The sequence below is a fragment of the Motacilla alba genome, chromosome 2 (assembly GCF_015832195.1).
Source record: "Motacilla alba alba isolate MOTALB_02 chromosome 2, Motacilla_alba_V1.0_pri, whole genome shotgun sequence".
Lineage (NCBI taxonomy): Eukaryota > Metazoa > Chordata > Aves > Passeriformes > Motacillidae > Motacilla > Motacilla alba.
The window spans coordinates 56,531,888-56,552,451 of NC_052017.1; the positions used below are offsets into that span (position 1 = coordinate 56,531,888).

The window sequence follows — 20,564 nt, forward strand, 5'->3', positions numbered from 1 at the left end:
TAGATATGGATATATCAAAATGCCTTAAGCAAGGGTCAGAGAAGCATAAAATGAATTACATCTTACTTACAAGTTTTCTCTGAAATGTTAAGTTTCTAAATATAGAATTGTTGAATTTATTTTGTGAAGAATATTGGGGTTGATTCAAATAGCTTCAATGTCACGAGAAAAATACAAAACTAGAAGTTTCTGCATGTAATTCTGAGTCATCTCACTTATTATTTTGTTAATAACCTTTGACATTAATAATGCTATATGAGTAAATTGATGAAAATTACATTTTGTAGTGCATTTACACATGACATTTGTCTCTACAGGAAATGGCACATTTATGACCAATGAAGTAGGAGACATTTACTGAACAATTGCAGCTATGTATTTTCAACAAGACTGAAATTTTTTTCTATGTCTTAGCAATTTTTTGATATTACAGGAAAATTGCTAAAACATCATAGAGAGTGCTATTCCCACTATTTTGAACTTCACAAAGAAGCTTATAGAAATTTTTATGTCAGTAGGACCAAGCAAGGCTGCTCATTTTCTGAGATGTGAGTCTGAACAGTGTTAGTTGAGTGAGTGAAAATTATGACAATGCAGATGCGACTCCTTGTAATGCAGACAAAATAGTATTTTACATCATCCAGTCAGCTCATTTCCCATGATATACATGGACTTTATTACATAGTTGCTCATTCACTATGTTTTTAAGTATGATATGAAATATCTGAAGGTGGTGAACTACTGGCACAAATTGCCCAAATAAATTCTGGATGCCCCATCCCTGGAAGTGATCAGTGCCAGCTTGGATGAGGCCCTGGGTGATTGGAATTCGATGATCTTTAAGGTCCTTTACTGTACTATACCCCACAGTTTAGATGGTGGATGCTGCTACCTATTCCCCAATAAGCATCTGCTGTGGAAAAGCTGCTTTGGGTAAGCATTCAGGCAAAGCAGTCAAGTTCACACACCACACTTACCATGGCTAGCTCCGCAAAGAGAGGCAGAAGGGTCTTTTGTATGATAAATTCCAGCAAAGTTTTATTCCAGCACGCTGAAGGGAAAGCAGGGACAAAATACGTGGCAATGTGGTCTGCACAAGGTTAAGTATGGGGTCAGTGGCCAATGGTCTGAGGGCACCAGAGTGGCACAAAGGGCAGGGCAAAGGCCATTGGCCTACAGGGAAGACAGGGCCAGCCACCAGGGATACTATGACCAATGATGGAACAGGAAAAGGAGAAACTACCAGAATTTGGGACATATGGAGAAAGGAACTGGGATGGTTCATGGTGTTGCAAGGCTCCATGGGAAAAGTCTTCTCTTTCAGCCTAGGTAGAAGCTCTATGGTATATACTTCCAAGGCAAGGCCCTGGGGATTTCCCTGAAGGGTTCAAATGATTCCGTGTTTTACAGCCAAAACCCTTCTATGATGATATTTATCTTAATCTTATGTAGATTAAAGGCAAATATTCATGTATAGAATACAAACTGCACTTAACCCCTTTGAAAAACATTCAGAAAATGCCCATATTTTCATGTCAGTGTAAGAGGTAACAGTTCCACATATAGACAATCTCAATCTCTAGATATTTGATTTAAATATAGAAGTTATTAATTTACATATCTTTCTTCCTTAAAGAATTTTTTTTTCACAGTAATATTTTTTTTGTGTCTTTAGGAGACAGCTAATATCCCTTTGGGGCAACTTAGTAATTATTTCTGCAGATCCCTGATCAGCTCAAGTAATTTAAAATTGTTGCTTGGAATATTGCATAACTCTTAGAATTATTATTACAGAAGCCTACTCTGACTCAATAGTTATTTTATCTGCAGAGATAAAAAGTAGGTCAAAATAGTCTGATAGCGATCAATGCCTCAAATGAATTTCCACTTGCCTTATTTTCAGTAGCAGATAGATATGTTTCTTATTATGAAGCATCTTTTGCTTTTAGTGACTATTCTTTATATTCTGCTTTTCCTGAATTACTTAGAGATAAAAGAAAGAATTCATATTCTCAGTAGATAAGAATTAGAGAGGCTGCTCTTTTACTAGTGACTAACATTAAACATGCCTTTTTTTCTGATCATTGTTGGATCATAGAGAATTCTCAGGAATTCTAATTGGTATATGGCAATTTTTCAGTTTCCTAATTTCAAAAAGTTTATGTCATGAAGTATAAAATAACCCCCCCATTTCTTATCTCTACTGTTGGTCTTTTAAATACTTGCTGTTAGAACATCGTGGAAAAGGTAGCTATCTGTAAAAGTAGTACAAGGCAAAACAGTAATGAAATTAATGCAAATGACTCTGTCACCTACTGTTTTGTGAGTTATACACATAATCAGTTCTGAAGTTCAGTTTTCAAGTGAAAAAGGCCACAGGGATTTTTCTTAAAACTTCAGCTCCCTTTGGAATGTGATCTATGCTGCCTCTAGTTCTTAATTCCGAAGTTTGAAATCTAAAAGTTAGAGAAGAATAGCCCATCTTAACATCACTTGTCTCTCCTATGGTGGCAGCTGATTGTGTCCAAAGATGAATCAATGTCTCAATGTTCAAGTAGAAACTAGTAGCAAGTGATGTCTCTCATGGGTCTGTAGTTGGACAATTACTATTTAATATCTTCATCAGTGACATAGTCAGTGGGATTAAGTGCTTCTAACCTCATCATGTTAAGATTCATGAATGCATCTGCTCCATCAAATCTCAATTATAAAAATACTGCTGGTGTCAGAAGATTTTCACTAAATATAATCTACGACCTTTTAGCAAGTCTGAACCCTCATGTTAGAAAATAATGAAGTTTTATAACTTAATCTTCTTGGTTGATTTCATAGTATTTTTAAGCAGCAAGAATATTTTCAATTTAAAGGTTGAGGTTAGGGTTTTTTTTAGTCTTTCTATTTCCCCTTACCCAGGGAAAATTCTGTATGGATTTCAACAGCGTGCCCTTTGTGCTCATATTCTGCAGTAATGGGAGCCTCAACTATGTTCAGTAGAAACCTTGTAAATTAAAATAATGGCAATCAGAATGAACTACTTTGAATCAAGTTGACAGCTGTGAGCATAGACTTGTTAGTGAGTTCTGCACACAGCCAGTGGCAGCTTCCCACTTTATTTTCTGGTAGATCAGGGTATATATACTACTTTTTTTACATTTTAAATAACATTTGAATTTCATAATACTTGGTGACTCTTTATGGTTGTAATTAGCACATAGGCTACATATGTTAGAGAGTTACAGGGCATGAGACTTATAGAAAGAAAAAAAACCAAAACACTTCCTCTTCCTGCTATGGCAATTACTAGACTCAGGAACTTCTTTCATTTAACATGTATCATAATAACATGTAGTGTATCTTCAGGTAAGAGGAGAGCTTGTATGTTTTTTTTTTTTTTTCAGTAGGAGATTGTCTCAGTGAACAAATGGTTGTGAGTTTTCTGAGCAGATTAATTCTTGTGAGGCAAGTCATCCATCAGCAAACTAGTTGTGAAGAAATCTTTGATGTGAAACTTCCTTCTGTAACTTCATATTTTTGAAAATGTCTCAGCAAAGGTAATTGATTTAGACTTGGAGTAGCAGTCGCTCACTTTTCATATTCAAAGACTGCGCACACATAGGTACTCATAACAAGTTTTCAGTAGCTTCAGGGAAATATTAAAATTTTCTCCTTTTAAGTAACACATGTTTTTCCAAATAGCAAAGTACCTTTAGTACTTCAGTATCTTGAACTCTAACAAATATTAATCATACTAAAATGAAACTTTAGCCTATTCTTTCTAGTTAGCAGTGTCATAGGAATGTTTGATAATTGCTATATGAAAAAAAAACTTCAACTTGCAAAAATATTCAGTCATGAATAATGTTGGGACTGAATGAAAGGCAGCAGTTGCAGATGACTTCAAATGCTTGGCCAATTACAAATCCAGTACTTGTATTAAGATGGAAAAAGAGAAGGAATTGCTTGGAAACCATATCACAATCTCTAATCTCAATAGGATGAAAATTTTAGAACAATTATGAAGGAAGCATGGAAAACAAAAGAAAACAAAATTCAGGACAAGTTTAATTATTGCAAATCACTACATATGTGGTTAACAGACTTGTTTCGTTCAAAATGTCTCATCATCTATAGACGAAAATCTGGGGGAAAAATAATTAAACTGCTCTAGCATTTTTGTGATGCACCTGGCATTCAGTACTGCACATGAAACTATCAGGGAGGATGAGGAATAATGAAAGATTGACAAAGATCCTATGCTGGCAGAGGATAACGGAATTGAGTGTCAGATGCTGACTTGTCTGGCATGAGATTATAAATGGTGAAACTAAAGAAAAAGATTTGCAAATATTCTTGCTTCACAATTTTGTTAATGATCTTGGCATTTAAAAATATACACATCCTAAGTAAATTAGCTGTCTGTCAGAATGAGTTAAGATACGATATGATAAAGCTGTTTTATTAGAAAATAGCAGTAAGTGTATCTGCTGTAGTCTTGGTTTCAGAAGGAGTTGTGGTAGCACATTCCCCTTGCCCCCCAGGTCACACTATGATAGTTCATGACAAGAACTAAGGAAAAAAAAAAAAGATTTCTCCCAGTTTGTGAGGATTAGAAAAAAAAATTATTGGGGCATATACTAAAAGAGACATATTTAAACTAAAGGATACTCTTAGCAGAAGAAGAAATAAGCAAACTGATTACTAATTTTAAAAATACATTGAATTTTAAAAATACAAGGAAATTCTAATCTCCTTGTAAGACAATTCAGTTAACTCCTAATTGGAGTGATTGCTTTTGAAATGTAACTCAGTAAGATTATGAAGGGAATTCTACAGGGCAATAATTAAAAAATAATAAGATTGGGCTAAAAGAATGGGAAAGTATTTTTTAGTATTATGGTCTTAATTGTGTCAAAAATAAATGGTATTCTCAGTGTATTATGTAATGTATTTTCAGATTTCAGCATAATTTAGATTAGTGATAAAGGAAGATTAATGACTAAGATCTCACACCTTAAGAAAGCGTGTCCTGGTTCAGGGCAAATTTGGGAGAGAACCGCCAAAGGGGCTCCTCTAGGAAAACAGATTCAATTGGCTCCTCCCCACAAACCTGTCTGGGAGAAAATACCTCCTTGGAGAAAAGTGGAAAAAAACCTGTTTATTAAACAATAAAACCTAAACAATATTAAAGAGTAGAACCTCTTGCTGCTCCAAAAGAGATGACAAACTCCGAAAAGTCCCCTCCTGGGGTTGCAGCTCAGCTCACTCAGTCTCTTATCAGTCCCTCTGGTGCTAGAAATGCCTGGCCCAGGCCCGGCCCAGTGGCCACAGTTGTGAGCTGCCGGTGCTCTGCTGGGTGTTCGGTCCAGAGCAGGTTTAAACAGGTCCAAAGAAAAGGGAAAAAAACCACAGTCCAGGGAACTCCTCTGCCTCAGCTAGCTAAAACTAACTAAAACAAAGGAGAGCTCTGTCCCACTGTCTGTCCATCCGCAGACAACACAGTCCAGGAGCAGGAATGTGGAGGAGTGAGAGCAGTGTCTGAAAACAAGCTGCGCTTCTTCTCTCCCCCCTCCACTCTCTGGAACAAGTCTTAAAGGTGCAAAACTTATTATTCAGCATAAACAGAACAAGACGATTGGAGATAAAAGCATCATATAGTCAACCTAGGACAAAGTGTTATCAAGTTTTATGGATGCCTAAATTTTTACTTTCATTTTGCTTAACTTGCCTGAATAATTTTTCTGATTGAGCCATATCCTTTTTGATACAAACAACCTGTGACTGTGCTGTCCCTCAGTAGGGGGCTAGGTATGTCCCTGGTGGGCAGGAGCAAATAATCAGAGTTGATTATTTGATTCTTCAACCCCATTACATGCAAAAAGGGACACATTGTTGTTCTGGTGTTTGTTGCCGTGCTGGGACTGTTCACTTTGATGACACTAACACATCCTTGTCATTCTGGTGTTACCTTGCTGTGATTCTCACAGCAGAGTAGTTGAAAGAAGGTTTGCGAGGTGTGAGAAGGAGAACACAGTGATTATGTGTGTAATTATGATTAGATTTAGGTTTAATACAGTATCTAAATGTTGCCAATGCAATATATAAAAACTCTATGAGCTATTATGATGGATTATGACCACGAGGTTGTGGTCCCTCCTGTTGAATCACAACCCTTAATGAGACCCCTTGCTTTTTAAAACTTCTCAGAGAAGTCCAGGTGCAGCTAGATCCATCTAGTTTCAGATTTGCTCAAGTTTATGACTGAAGGGTTATAATATAGACAGGTTCAGCTAGAAACCTACAGGTTTACAGTCTTTGTGTACATTTGGTGATGCAGAATTCCCAATTTCAAAGTGTTATATTTGCCCAATTATCCAATCAATAAAAACCAAACAAAATTAAATGTAGCAGCAGTTTTAATTAAGTAGCTTAATATATATAAAATTGAATACACTCAAAATATTGACAATATGATTTGGTTAAAATAAGGAATAATTTGGTTCTGATAACAGCACATAAGCAAACAAAACAAAACAAAAAAATAGCCGCATGGGGTACGTGTGGGTTACGGAGTACAGGGCTTTTGGACCCCCACCATCTCACGTACAAGCTTGTCAAGCCAGAATTCCCCTTTTTATGCTGTATGTCATCACCATCTCCTCCCAGTTTGGATTTGTCACACCTGTATCACCGCCCTCATCGTCACCTTAACGATGCATGCTCCACCATTCTTTTTGGGGGTCGCACCACTCTTTGGGGGTCATCTTGGAGGAAGGTCTCTCTTCTTCCTCGTATCCTTTATTTCACCTTTTGGATTACACATGCGCACCAAGCTGGTATAGTGTAAGCCAAAGCTAATATAATATAAACCAATATTGTGTTCCAATGTTAAAACAATAAATCTCATATAAGTAACATTTTCCTGGTGTCCAACCAAATTCTCCTCTCTTCCAGATAAATTTAGTAATAGTTATCTCTTGCTTCTTCCTGTTCTGAACATCTGCAGGAAAAGGTGGGGGGGGGGGGGTCCTCCTCCCCTTTCCTTTCTTGGCATTTACCTTTTAACTGTTTTATTATTTCCAAATATTAATTACTGTATCAATATTGATTACTGTTTCGATTTTGTCAGCACAAATCACACCTATTTACCACAAAAGCGGCAAAGGACTTATGAAACTATTGCAGGATTTTGTCTCTATGTTTGCTTGAATCTTAGCACTTTTTGCACATTTATCCAAAAGTGAGTATTCCTCATCTTGAGATGGGATGTACTCTGCAGGAATCCCTTGTAAACTGCTTGCAGCCCCAGGATTGCAGTTGCCCAGTTGGCCTAGTCTCCAGCAATATTTTATGTCCTTTTATAGGCCCGTGTACACCAAAGTCAATCAGAAATACCTCTGCTCCCTCTTCTGTGGACTGTATTAATTATGGAGGACTCAGCCAGTTTTTCCTGTAATATCCACCTGGTGTTCTTATATTAAGACAAACCACACTGCCTGGTGATGTATTACACTAAATAGTTTATTTAGCTGTTGTTTTGCAGTGGATGATTGGAAATTTGCACTGCATAGTCCTTATATTGCACTGAATAGTTGGTGTTATATCACATGGTTTGTTCTTCTCCCCACCATGTCTTTCCCTCACCCACCCCAGTACCCCCCGGTGGTCTCTCCCCTGGGTTACCCCTCTCCTTGCCACTCCTCACTGACATCCCATTGGCTGTGCTCCTCTTCCTCCGACCCCATTCCCCGGGTATAAAAGTCTCCTGGCACAGAGGAACGCCCTCTTTCTCCCATGTGTTTGTTCATCTGATGTGTCTCCTGGAATAAAGAGAGAACATTACCACGTGGAGAAGAACGCTTCTCATCTTTTGCGTTTATCCATGTAAGACCGTATGGGCTAGGGTCAATAGCTAGCTGGAGTGGACCTGAACAGCCCTCCAGAGACATGGTTTCACAGCCTATTAGAGACAGAAAAAAGGGAGAAGGATGTATGTATGGCAGAGGGGGAGGACATACCTAAGACCTGACTATAGCCCATTGGTGTCACACTGCTTTGTTTTTATTTGACCATTTTTGGGAATTTTGAAAATAAATGTATAATAATATTGTCATATGAACTATCTATATCTGAAGGTTTGTGTCAAAATAACTGAAAGTAGTATAAATCATATATTGAGATACTTTAGTTCTTAACAAAACACAATTCAAGCAAACTAAAATATTAATAATATTTGTGCTTTCCAGCATGCCACTTCAATCAGTAGCCATCATAAATGGAAAAGATAGTGATGCTAAACTGCTTTGAAATAATTCATTTGGTATCCTACAATCAGGTCCATAAGCAGATATAAGAAAAAAAACTAACAGGGAGATCTTAGAAAATTTGAGAAGGAAAAAAATATTTAGTCTGTACTCAGGAATTTTTTTTTCTTTTTGAATTATATGTCTGAAACCAGTGAAACCACTGTCATTGTAATGACTAAGGTAATCTGTTTGCTGGATTAAGTTTATATTTACTTAAGAAATAGAAGTTCTTAAGTTCATTAATGTAGCAAAAGTAATGCTCTCTTCAAACTCTTCATGAATTCCACTACACTGAAGGCATAATATCGACTTAACATATAGATAATGCTCCATTTTCTGGAATAATTTTAGAGAAATTTGAGCCATATCCAGATGGCTTTTGAAGTTTTCCAGTGCCATTGTTCAGTCACCCTCTCAGTATAAAAATATTTCCTTTTACTCAGCGGGAAACTCCTGTATTTCTGTTGGTCCTGTCAATGGGCACCATGTAAAAGAGTCTGACTGTCCTTTTTGTATCCTTCCTTCAGTGATCTTGATAAGACCCCTCTGTGTGTCCTCTACTTTAAACTGAGCAGTTCAAGTTCTCTCAGCCTTTCCTCATAGGAAAGACACTCCAGTCCCTTAGTCATCTTCATGGCCCTTTACTTGACTATCGCCAGTACATCCATGTCTGTCTTGAACTGAATACAGTACTTCAGAGTTGGCATCAGCAGTGTAAACAGAAGAACAACTTCCCTCAAATTGCTGTCAATACTCTGCCTAAAGCAGAGCAAGCTGCCAATTAGCCTTCTTTGCTCTAAAGACACATTGCTGATTTGTGTTCTGTTTTATGTGGATGTGGCACCTGGAGATGTGATTTAGTGCTGAACAAGATGATGCTAGATTAATGGTCCGACTCAATGATTTCCTTAATGATTCTGTGATTCTATGCTCACCAGCATCCTCAGGTCCTTTTCCACCCAGAAGCTTTTAGTTGCTTCTTCCCAGGTTGAAGGACTTGGCACTTCCACGAGTTGAACTTGAAATTCCTGTTCTTTCCTCCTGCCTGTCAAAGTGCCTTTAGAAAGCATCATCACCCACTGATGTATCAGTATCATCATGGTATCAATATTAAAATGTAAAATAAATATTTATGCTGATTTTATATTATTTAGGAATAGCCTGTTCTATTGTAAAATAGTCATCTCTTAACTCACCTACAAGAGGGCTTTTAAAAATTATATCAATAAAGATTTGCAAAATTATTATAAAGGTTTGAGAGGTCAGTCCATCTTGTTGTTTATAGCTTTATAGGCTATAGTCAAGATGAAAAACGAATTGATCTGTTCATTTGATGACATGGGATGATAAATTGAGAAGCAATTCTAATAACAACAGAATGGAACCAAGGGGGTTTATAGTTTAGAATGATGTTTTGTCTTCCTCTTCCTAAGTAGTCTTCTTAAGTGCAGATTTTGACTTGCATCAAGTGCATTGAGCATACTCTTCCATTCTAGTATGCTGAGTGAAATAAATTTATTTTTGATGCAGTAACACATGTTTTCACCTATGGAAATATTAATTATTAGAATAATAAATAAACAGTATTTTCTGAAAAAGGCCTGTTTCTATAAATCTTTAGAGATCCCTTCTTTCTTCCTTTAATTGCAGCACTTTTAATAATCCAAATACTTTACTGAAAGCTATTTTTCTGCTGCTCAGTAATGTGTGATAAGTGCTAATGAACAGTGGACAATGTTATGAGTAGAAAAGTTGTCCATTTAAAAAAAAAAAAATTAACAGGTCAAACCAATTGCTGCTAAGTTGGAGTTTTAACTCCAACTGTTGTTAATAATTTCATGTTGTAATCACCTGTTGTTAATAGTTTTTCTTTAATTACCTGTTGTTGATGGTTACAAATCCCTCTCCCATCGAGTATCCCCTTCCCCCCCTGCCGCTGTTTCCTGGGAGATGGCACCTGGGACTGAAAAGGTGAGATCGGAGCTGACATGCAAATATGAGGAACCAGCATGCAAAGGTGTAAACACCATACCAAATCCAGAAAAAAACCCCTAAAACAATGAGCCAACATGGAATTAAGAGATCTAAGTGATGTCTAAAAGTGAGCAACTGAATCCAGTGTCTGTTAAGATCCTTTTTACCCCTCACCCTAACCTAAAGGATGTCAGCTAGAAAGAGGACCTCGAATGTCAGACTGTAGAATGGGGATTTCGTGATGCTCCTGTGAGGACTGGAATGCATACCAGTGGACAAAGCTGCAATCAGCCTCCTCCTCCATGCCACTCCTGGGAGCAGCGGCAGTGTGTGCGTGACCCATCAGTTCTCCCCACCCAAGCTGATTTCTTTTTAATAAAGGCATAAAAAAGGAGAAAGATCTCCTGCCCTATTTATTTCAGACAAGGTAAGAAGTATCTCTTTTTCTCTTGTACTGCTTTTAAGCTACCTCAAAAATACCCCAAGCCCACAAAAAGACCCCAAACCCACAAAGGTAGATTTAACCATGATGATGGTTATAGTTATCATAAAACTTGATACCTGATGTGCTTATTTAAATATCACTGGGTATCCCATTGAAGCCTAAATATATTTGGAAATCTGCCCTCAAGTATGTACATATCAGCTCACGTTATGCTGTAAATTTTTTTTAACTTGCAAGAGCCTAAACATGAATTTAAATGGTAAATTTAAAAGATTGAATACTGGTTGTTGCATCTAAGTTGTATGGAGCATAAAGAGTACCAATATTTCTGTAGCATTCTAATCATAATGTACAACAGTGTGTATTTGGACATTGTTTCATGTTTGTGGTTGTCTCTACTGTGTTTATAGAAGTAATCTTTGTACCCAGCAGAGTTTCACGTCAGAAGCACCCTCACTGTGAACCTTACTAGGTCATTGAAAACCTGAATCTGAATTTAGAATTTTACTATAAGGTTCGTAAACTTATTTGAGAAATGTTTGTTTTTTAACTCCTAATTATTTTATGGATGCCTGATAAAGGATCTTAAAGCTGGTTTTTAAGATTTATTAAACAGAAATTTAGCTATCAAAGGCTACAAGGGGCTTGGTGAACAATCTATATTAAATTTTCAAGTTGGAGTGGAATTCTTGCAAAACTATTTTTCATTTTCTGCCTTTTATTTGGATTCAAAATTATGACTACTCTAAAACCTACAAACACCTGACTTGGAGGCCCAATCACTATTACCTTTGTGGTCCTCTCAGTTTTCAGAGTCCTGCTATTTCCATACTCTGAATAATTTTTTTTTCCTGGCAAATAAACCTACTGTTCACTAAACAACTCCATACTGTTGTTCTTTTTGGGTATAATTTTCCTTATTGACTCACATTGATCTGTTTGGTTTGCGTAATTGACTGAATTACTTCAGAGGTTTGGTTTTTTTTCAAGTGATTACATGAAGTAATACATGTTTTTAGACCTTATGTATGAAAATAACTACTCTTACTATTTTTCTGATGGTGATACTCTGTGTTTGTAAGCTTAAAAAATGATAAGAGAAAGTCATAAGGAATAGCAGAACCAGTTTCTGAATGGCAAATTGTAAAGATAGCATGGAATCAACATAGAGAAATAAGCTAAAATCATGAGAGTGTTTCAGTCAGAGAGGATTTGAGTAGTGATAATTAACACTGTATTAAGGTTATACAACACCTTTGAGAGAAAACCCCTAAAATTTTCAGGAGTGTGTGAACACATAGTTATATAAACATATGTGAGAAACCACAGCTCTATTCAACACTCACAAAATTTAGTTTAGATAACTGCTTCCAGATTTGGGAAGGTTATGGCATTTAATTTTCCACTGTGTGTATGTTAGCCATAACTTTAGCTGTCATGTCAGGGCTCAAGTTTCTTCTGTTCCTTAGATGCATTTTGTCTATTCAAAACAGAATTTGTTTTCTCTTGTGCAGGATGATGGTTTCGTACATCTTTCTATAAGTGCGAGAACTCTAACAATATGTAGCGTTTTTTTCCAGCACTGAGGAGTCCAGTTTATGTTCACATTTTTGTCTCCAATACTAGTCTTTTTTATAACCTTCAGTTTATTCAGTTCTCAAAATTCTATGCTGTTTTCAACACCAGTTCTTATTTTTCATTCCAGACACCTTTCATTTATTAGCTTTGTAATCTGACCCTGTAAGTTTTCCTTTTGAAGGCTAAATTATTTGGCCTTTATATTAAGCCTCCTTTCAATTAGTTGTCTAGCTTGTGTTGGGTCTGGGGTCCTCAAAGAGGCAAGAGCAGTTGTTAGTGGTAGTAAAGTTGTTTATTGTATGAATACATCAGTCTCGAAGGTAAAGAGTTCAAGGTATTAAAGTCCATGTTAACATAATAAAGTCTGTGTTAAAAACTTTTTGTCATAGAATCTCAAACAAAAGCTGCAGCTGCAACAGCTGCTCTGTGGCATAGAATCCCAGGTTCTGTGCAGGAGCAGCGGCAGCAGCAATAACAGTTGTTCTCAGGTATAGAGTCTGATGTTCCAGGCAGCAGCAGCAGGAACCTCTGGCATAGAGTCCCAGGGCTCCGTGTAGGAACAGCAGCAGCAGCAGCAGTTGTTCCTTGGCGTAGTCCCATGTTCTGAACAGTAGCAGTAGGAACAACAGCTTTCTCTTCTTCTTTCTTATTTTCTTTATCTTGTTGTTCTTCAATCTTCTTGTTGCTGTGGTTGATTTCTCTTACACCTCATTACAGGGTATTTTATTTATAAAACATCTAAATAGCTAAAACCACAATTATAAAACATTATTTCTAAACTAATCTAAACTTAATTTTAAATGTATGAAAGTAGTGTCAGTTCTTACCTAAAAAACTATGCATATAATACTATTTATTTAGGCAAATATACTATCTGTTTTCTTACTTAAAATTTACATATACAAGTTTATTTATTTATGTGAATGGTTATATCTATGTATGCCTATAGTTCTATTTGTTTTAGAGATGGAAGCAAAGTTTTGCTATGTTTTTGTTATGTCCACAGCTAAGTTACTGAACTTTAAACTAGGCCTTAGGGCCTTTACTAGCCAACACAGTTTCTTAAGGTACTTAAAATGTATTTCTACTTATTTAAAACTATAACTTACACTTCCACTTAAACTTATATTTCTACTTTATATCTATGTGGCTTAATATATCTTAATTTCTCTAAAGGCTTTAATTCAACCTCTGCATTCATCTTTCTGAGAAAAACAGAGAGGCTTGCATTCCAACAATTAGTTATCAATCTTTGGCTCAAGTGTTCTGTCTTTAGAATTAAATTTTCAATATAAATTTTTCTAACTCCCTTTCCTACAATTAGTTGACATTTGGCAAACATTCCACTTGTGAAACTATATATACAATCTCTTTTCTAATATGCTGTCTCTTAATAGGTTATAAAAAATAGAGTTCTAAATTATTTTCTCCTTCTTTTACAATTTCTTTTTCCTTGTTCTAACTTTGTTTTATTTGAAAGGATAAAAATTCATTGTGTCAGTCTTTGTCAGCTAGTGGGATGCATTCTAAAATCAGAAGCAGTGCGACAAAAGCTACATTTGAAGGAAATGATGAATGCATTCCCCTACATGACTAAAAAATTGAGGACTTGGCTAAAAGAGAGGTTTTACCCTCAAGTGGAACATTATAATTTAAAAAAAAAGATATTTGATAGATGTGGCCCAGCATTTCTGACTTCATTTTCTTCCTTCCAATTTCATTCAGGGAATGTAAATTGTACATTATTCAATAATATTCTTTAGGAAAGTCCATATTTTACACCAAAAGCTTTTAAAATTATTACAGCACTTTAGAAATCACATACCCATTCACAAATCCATTTATTTATTTATGACTGTGCATCTCAACTGACCTATGATGATATGGATAAATCCTAATTCCTTATTTCCTCTGATTAAGCTTTGATGATGTAAACATCTGCTGATGCATTCAGTGACGAGTCAGAATTGGCCTGACACCCAGAAAGTCCCATAAACCCCCTTCATGTAATAGCTTTGTATCCTGTGATTCTACTGGAATAGGAATCACAAAAGGAGTTCAAAAGTACTCAGTTCATATGTGCAAAATCGTAAGGATTTCCCAAATTGACACCACACTCATTCTTTCAAAGTACACATTCATGTATAAAATGTCAATATTATTTTATTTCCAAGTCAAAGGGGAGTATTTTAAGCCCAAACTCAAAAGTCAGCTTGTACAGAAAAAAAATGAAGTGCTTTTTAATGTTACAGTGTGTTGTCTGCATTAGTTCTTACCTGTTCTTGGGGGATATGCACTTGCAGCTCATATTTAGAGCCAAATATTGGTAGACATAAAACCTTTCAGACAGACAGCTGTATCCTGTATTTAAAGACATTGACTGGGGCATAACCTTATGTACTGTTGTTAGAGTTCTAATACATTAGATTTTTGTACTTCATTGTACATTAAAACATAAAGGAATGGCAGTTTGATGTGATATTTTTGTCATTTCCCACACTTGCAATGTTGTTTCTGCCCATTTGCTTGTTCCAACACATGGCAGAAAAAAAGATACAGGATATTTTTCTTTGGTATCTATCTTTCATTCCCTCAGTAACTATTGAAACCACTGTGTTGGAGTCGGTGGGAGAAAAGCGGCACTTAATATAAATGATCAGCAAATCCCAAACTTTATTGATAGCCACACATATTTATATTGGTGTTAATGAGACTAATACATATTGCAAAAAGCGAGCTCATTATTGGTTAGTTGCTTATCAGCCAGCTGCACCTAGTTTTACATTCTTGTGGGTATACTGTTACAGCTTTTCTGTGTTTCTCCATATTTCTAACCTAAGATCACCCTCCTTATCCTGCTATTGTACCAAGGGCACAACATCCCTGCCTTACACTAATTGCTAGTTCCCATGCTTATCTCCTTCTTGTTTAACCAACGGTATTATGCCGCCGTGACCTTTCTCAGCTAGCCGGCTGTTCACAAAATCCTCCCCTCTTCCCCCGTTTTTCTGTTGAACAATCATGCTCTGATTAAATGCAGCAGATATCATGTTCTGTAAGCATATGCAAAAACAAGGCAAAATTAACACTACTAACAAAGCTATAATGCCTACGATAATGCTAACCTTAACAATAGAGCGTAACCACGATCCCAGGCCTAAAGATTTGAGCCATCCATCAATACCGAAGCCTGATTCTACCTGTAAGTTTCCAGTTAGTCTTCGCAATTCAGAGAGCTGGGAGTGGATGGACTGCGAATGATCAGAGAGGTTCATGCAACACATACCCTCGAATGCTTCACAGCCACGGCCTTGTGCAAGTAAAAGGAAGTCAATTGCAGCCCTATTTTGAAGCGTTGCATGGCGAATAGAATCAACATCAAGCAAAAGGCTAGAAAGTGACAAAGAGGTGGCATTGGTTTGTTTAGCAAGCCAACATTCAAACTTATTTAAAATGGCATGGGCACCTGCTGCCGATACTCCTGGAGTCAAAAAGGATGCTGCCACTATGGACCCTGGAGACCAAAATTTTACATCGTCTTTACAATCAGCAGTAAATGCATGAGCCATTCTTTTATTCCGGTGATGGTGGCGGCTCATATTTAAGATCATGGACGTATTGGGTGTGAGTAGAGACAACCGTCCAATTGTACAGGGCCCCCCGCTCAGCACCGATGGGACACCGGGCCAAGCACGGTCCCTGCATATTAAAAAGTAACCTGCTGGTAATTGAATAGGGTCATTTGATGAAATTGACGCCTTATTTGTGGTATAATTGCACCAGGCTGTTGCATTACGGTAGACAGCCATGCTGGAAGTTACAATAGTAGAATGGTTCTTGGCTGGCAGCTGACTTTTATGGCTAAATTTAAGGCATGCATCTGCCATCACTGAGCCTAACAGCTCCAATTCTTGGGGTTCCTGTGGTGCTGTGGGAAAATGAGAAATCCACTGGTCCCAGTTATCTATACTGAACCTAGCGTCACTGGTCCTGCAGGTGGCTATTCTTGACGGGCATGGCCAGGGATCCGCTGGTACCCCAACCAAACAGGTTGTAAATGGATTACCGGGAGAAGATAATGACAGGCAAATAGCCTCCTGGTTAGTCAAATTTGCCATGGTGACCCAAATATCAGTCTTTGGCTGAGGTGGGGCCCATGCTTGATGGGTTCCCACTCCTCCGGCAATGTCTGGGCTGTCCATTAAGAGGGCAAAGATTAGTAAAGCAGCAGTATAAGTCTGCCACATCGCCCTGATCTTCCCGGGTGCTGCTTTGAACCACCCAGACATTTGGGAAATTAACGTGTTTATCACAAACTATTAAGAATATCTCTTCTTTCCTTTTCCCTTTTTCTTCCCTGATCTGCCCAGATTTAATCTTTTTAGGCCTCTTAGGCAATCGTCCCACGCTTGGTTGGGATCTTGATTCCCCAGAATCAGACCTATTACATCTAACTGTGAAAGGGGAATACCCCACCCACACTTAGACTGTAAGATAAGCGATTGAGATTGCCCTGAAGTGCATTTGACTGAGTGTTGGGTTTCCCACCGAACCATGCAAGAATTTTTTGTTCCGAGGATTCGTACAACTGTAACCCTTGGCGGCCAGGTAACCCTGTAAAGGCCTGGAGTTCTGTCTGCCAGGAATTCCGCTGCCAATAAAATGCACAGCTTCTGCACCACAGCTCAGGTAATTGGGACTGATGCACCCACTTAGTTTGCTGACAACCCTCGCAAAAAAGCAATATCCATGCAGCACACTGTCTATTATGACACTTAATACAAGCTAAATCCTCAGGCCCTCTAAAAAAAGTAGAAAGCACCAGAAGCAGGCTTAGTATATTATCTAGAGATTTGCACTGGTCAATTGCTCAGTCAACGGCAAAGCTACACTGTCCTTTCAGCTTAAGAAGTATTGGTTGAAGGGTGATCAACAGCTTCGTCTCCCCTCGCCAGCGGTCTTCCTTGCTCAGTTGACTGAGGTCCGGCTCCATCTAACACAGCTGCTCGGATCCATTTGGCAGGTACCCACAAGGATCCTGTAGGGGTAGAAACACAGAGATATCTGTGGCCCCAATATAATACCTTAGCAGGACCTTGCCATTGCCCTGTCTTAGGATCCCCATACTGTTTATCAGGTACCAGGTCAATGTATCTTTCTTCATTGGTATCCATATCTGATCAGGCTCCTTTCCCGTAATCTGTAACGCCTGTTCACGACCCCTCTTGAGCAAGTCAGTCAAAATTTCAATTTTTTGAAGGAGGGTCTTATGCTGTTGAAGTGGAGGAGATATCCATTCCAAGGCCCATGCCTCCCCCATTTTTCTGTCTTGCTGAGTAAGTGCACCCAGTAAATATTTAGTTCCACACCAGACTGTCAGCTGTATAGGGAGGTTAAGATCTCATCTCCGGACACTGCCCTGTGTCACACAGTCCATTATCTGTTGAAGTGCCTTAACCTGCTCAGAGGTTATATGGACAGGCTGTGCCGGATCAGTTCCTTTTAGTAAAGTTCGAAGTTCATCTAATAACTCATTTGGGATGCCCACAATAGGGCGCAGCCATTGCAGATCACCAAGTAACCTTTGTGCATCATGAAATGTATGTATTTTAATATTTAATTGCAATTTCTGGGGGGGGTAACAACCTGACCGGTAAATGTCCATCCTAGATATTTCCAGGGTGCAGATAACTGAATTTTTTCAGGAGCTACAACCAACCCATGTAGTTTCAGAGCATCATGTATTTTTTGAATTTGTTGACCTGTAAATGACCTTGCTTATATTGTTCTTGTACTAGTATATGTGCTTGTTCCAGACTTTCCCTTTTTAATGGCCATTGCTTAACCCACACTGGAACATCCATGGTCCAGGTCAGCGGGATTGGGAAAGTCCACGCAATGACCACTAGTCCAAAGGGTGCATTTGTCAGCACTACTCCCATTTGAGCCAAAATGTCCCGACCAATAAGGCACTGCACAGTAGGGGGCAAAGGTACAACTGAGAAAACACTCCGTAAAGTCTTTCCATCAATAGTTACAGATAACATAGGTGACTTTCTTGCAAGCGTTAAACCCCCAACCCCGGTAACTGTCACTGTGGTTGGTTGTAATGGCCAGTTATGGGGCCAGCAATCTGGACTAATAATGCTGTAGTCCACACCAGTATCTAATAAACCTTCCAAGGTTTGTGTCCCACCCTGATATATTATTACAGTGCGCTTTGGCTGATCATTCAAATTCATTGTTAATAAAGTAAGTCCTCCAGTGGAACCAAAGCCTCATTCTCCCCTCAATTGTGATTGATGAGGGGGCAATGTTTTAGTCATCTGTTCCAATGGAACCGATTGGGCTATCCTTTGTCCTTTCTCGATTCGTATCGGTGGAAAAGGAGTATGCACCATGACACAAATTTCCCCGGTATAATTGGCGTCTCTTACCCCAGTTATAACAAATAATCCCATCATGGTGGCCGATGATCGTCCCAGCAACAAAGCTCCCATAGGTTGTCCATCAATAATGATTGGTCCCTTTATTCCAGTTGGCAGCTTTTCCGGTTGGGTGGTCATCAATGTTACTGCTACTGAGGCTGCCATGTCCAGCCCGAGGCTCCCGGCGGTGGCTGGTTGTAGTGGAGCTGGGCTGAGGTGTTGACAGTGGCTACTTGTGTCTGGACGCGGCAGCTGTTAGGCGTGCTGACCTTCACGTTTCCCGAGCGGCGCAGGCAAGCTGCGGTGTTGTGGGAGTCCGAAAGACAACCTTGACACCAGACGCTAGCTGCCTGACAAGCCCGTTGGCGTGTGACCTGTACCTCCACACCAGTAACACTTAAATCAGCCAGTAGATGGAGCCCGCGGAGCATTTGTTGCCACTGCTTGTAGGGGTGCAAGAGCAGCTAACACCTGACTCTGTGAGGCTGCTGCTTGTTTCTGTAATCCTACTCCTAACTCCTTAATATCTTCTATTAACATCGCCTGATTTCCTACGGGCATATTTGCCAATCATTCTAATGCTTCTTCTATAGACCAATTAGCTCCTAGGGTCTTTAATACGTTCCTCGTAGCCTGGTTGCAATTCTGGAGTGCACATTGTTTCAACAAAGCACCTTTCATGAAGTCAGGGACTCCTGCCCGTTCGATAGCAGTGGCTGCCTTATCTATAAAAGATCCAGATGATTCATCCCTTCCTTGCTTTATTCCCATATAAGAGGGAACCCCACCTGATTCTTTTATCTTGTCTATGGCCAGTCGTACCAGGCGCATAGCCTCTCAACATTTATCGGGACCAATTAACACTTGTGCTTCTGTACGAAGAAAAGGCCCTAAACCCATTAGATCCTCTAGGGTTATTCCGTGTAGCGGGTCACCTGGGTGCCGTGCTGTTGCTACGCATTCCTGGCAGACTGCTTGCCAGTGTGCATTAAACAAGAGCTGTTGATGCTGAGTGAAGATAAGCTTCGCTATTTCTCTGCAATCAGCCGGCAGTAACACCTGAGTCCCCCAGATATAGTCAAACATTTGCTTTGCAGGCTCACTGGTCACCCCAAACTGACTAACTGTGGACCGTAATTGTGAAAGTAGCTTCCAATCCAGCGCCGTAATTGTTGCTTGATACCCGCCCCCTGCCAGAGGTGTAAATACCACCGGACAAGCAACATCCATACCTGCTGCTATAGCCTCACTGTCCCCCGTATCCAAGATCTCTTTTGCTACCCCCGCCCACACCTCCTTTCGCTCTCGTGCAATGGCCCCCGCTAGGTCACTTTCTGCCCCAGGGATTGGCTCATTACAAGGAGAAGGAGGAGGGGGAGGGTCTGGGCATGGTACAGGCGGTGCGGACGATGCTGTTAGAGCGCCCGTGGGGGGTGCTGCTAGAGCGCATGTGGGGGGAGGGCTGCTACTTGAAGAAGGAGCCGATGTTGGTGGCAAAATGACTGTAGATGTGGCAGGGGGTAACGGACAATCTGACAAGTCCCCGTAACTCTTATTCTTATCATATGCTACACTAGATTGCTGTGCAGCTTTCTGTTCTGCCTGATGTTGTAATAACTCATTGTGCATGACTCGCCATAGCTTTCCCAACTTTTTTGCAGTTTTATCCTCATCTATAGCTGCCTCCCACAGCTTGTCCCCAAACTTACGCCACTCCGTTAATTCATGCACTGTATGAGGATTTTGAAAAACTCCTAGTGCATACCCGTAAGCTAACAACCCAGGAAGCTCTTTCTGCAAATCTATGCCCTTAACCTGACGCTTTTTTAAAAAAGC

The 20,564-nt window shown here is 39.0% G+C and overlaps 1 protein-coding gene across 1 annotated transcript; it reads right to left on the reverse strand.

The window, feature by feature from the left end:
• Window positions 1-14,953: 14,953 nt before the first annotated feature.
• Window positions 14,954-19,102, reverse strand: LOC119698248. Its single transcript, XM_038129956.1, has 2 exons — window positions 18,738-19,102; window positions 14,954-17,338 (listed from the first exon to the last, which is right to left on the reverse strand). The coding sequence occupies exon 2, from the start codon at window positions 16,587-16,589 to the stop codon at window positions 15,201-15,203; it is 1,389 nt and encodes a 462-aa protein (XP_037985884.1). The 5' UTR covers window positions 16,590-17,338; window positions 18,738-19,102; the 3' UTR covers window positions 14,954-15,200.
• Window positions 19,103-20,564: the final 1,462 nt, after the last annotated feature.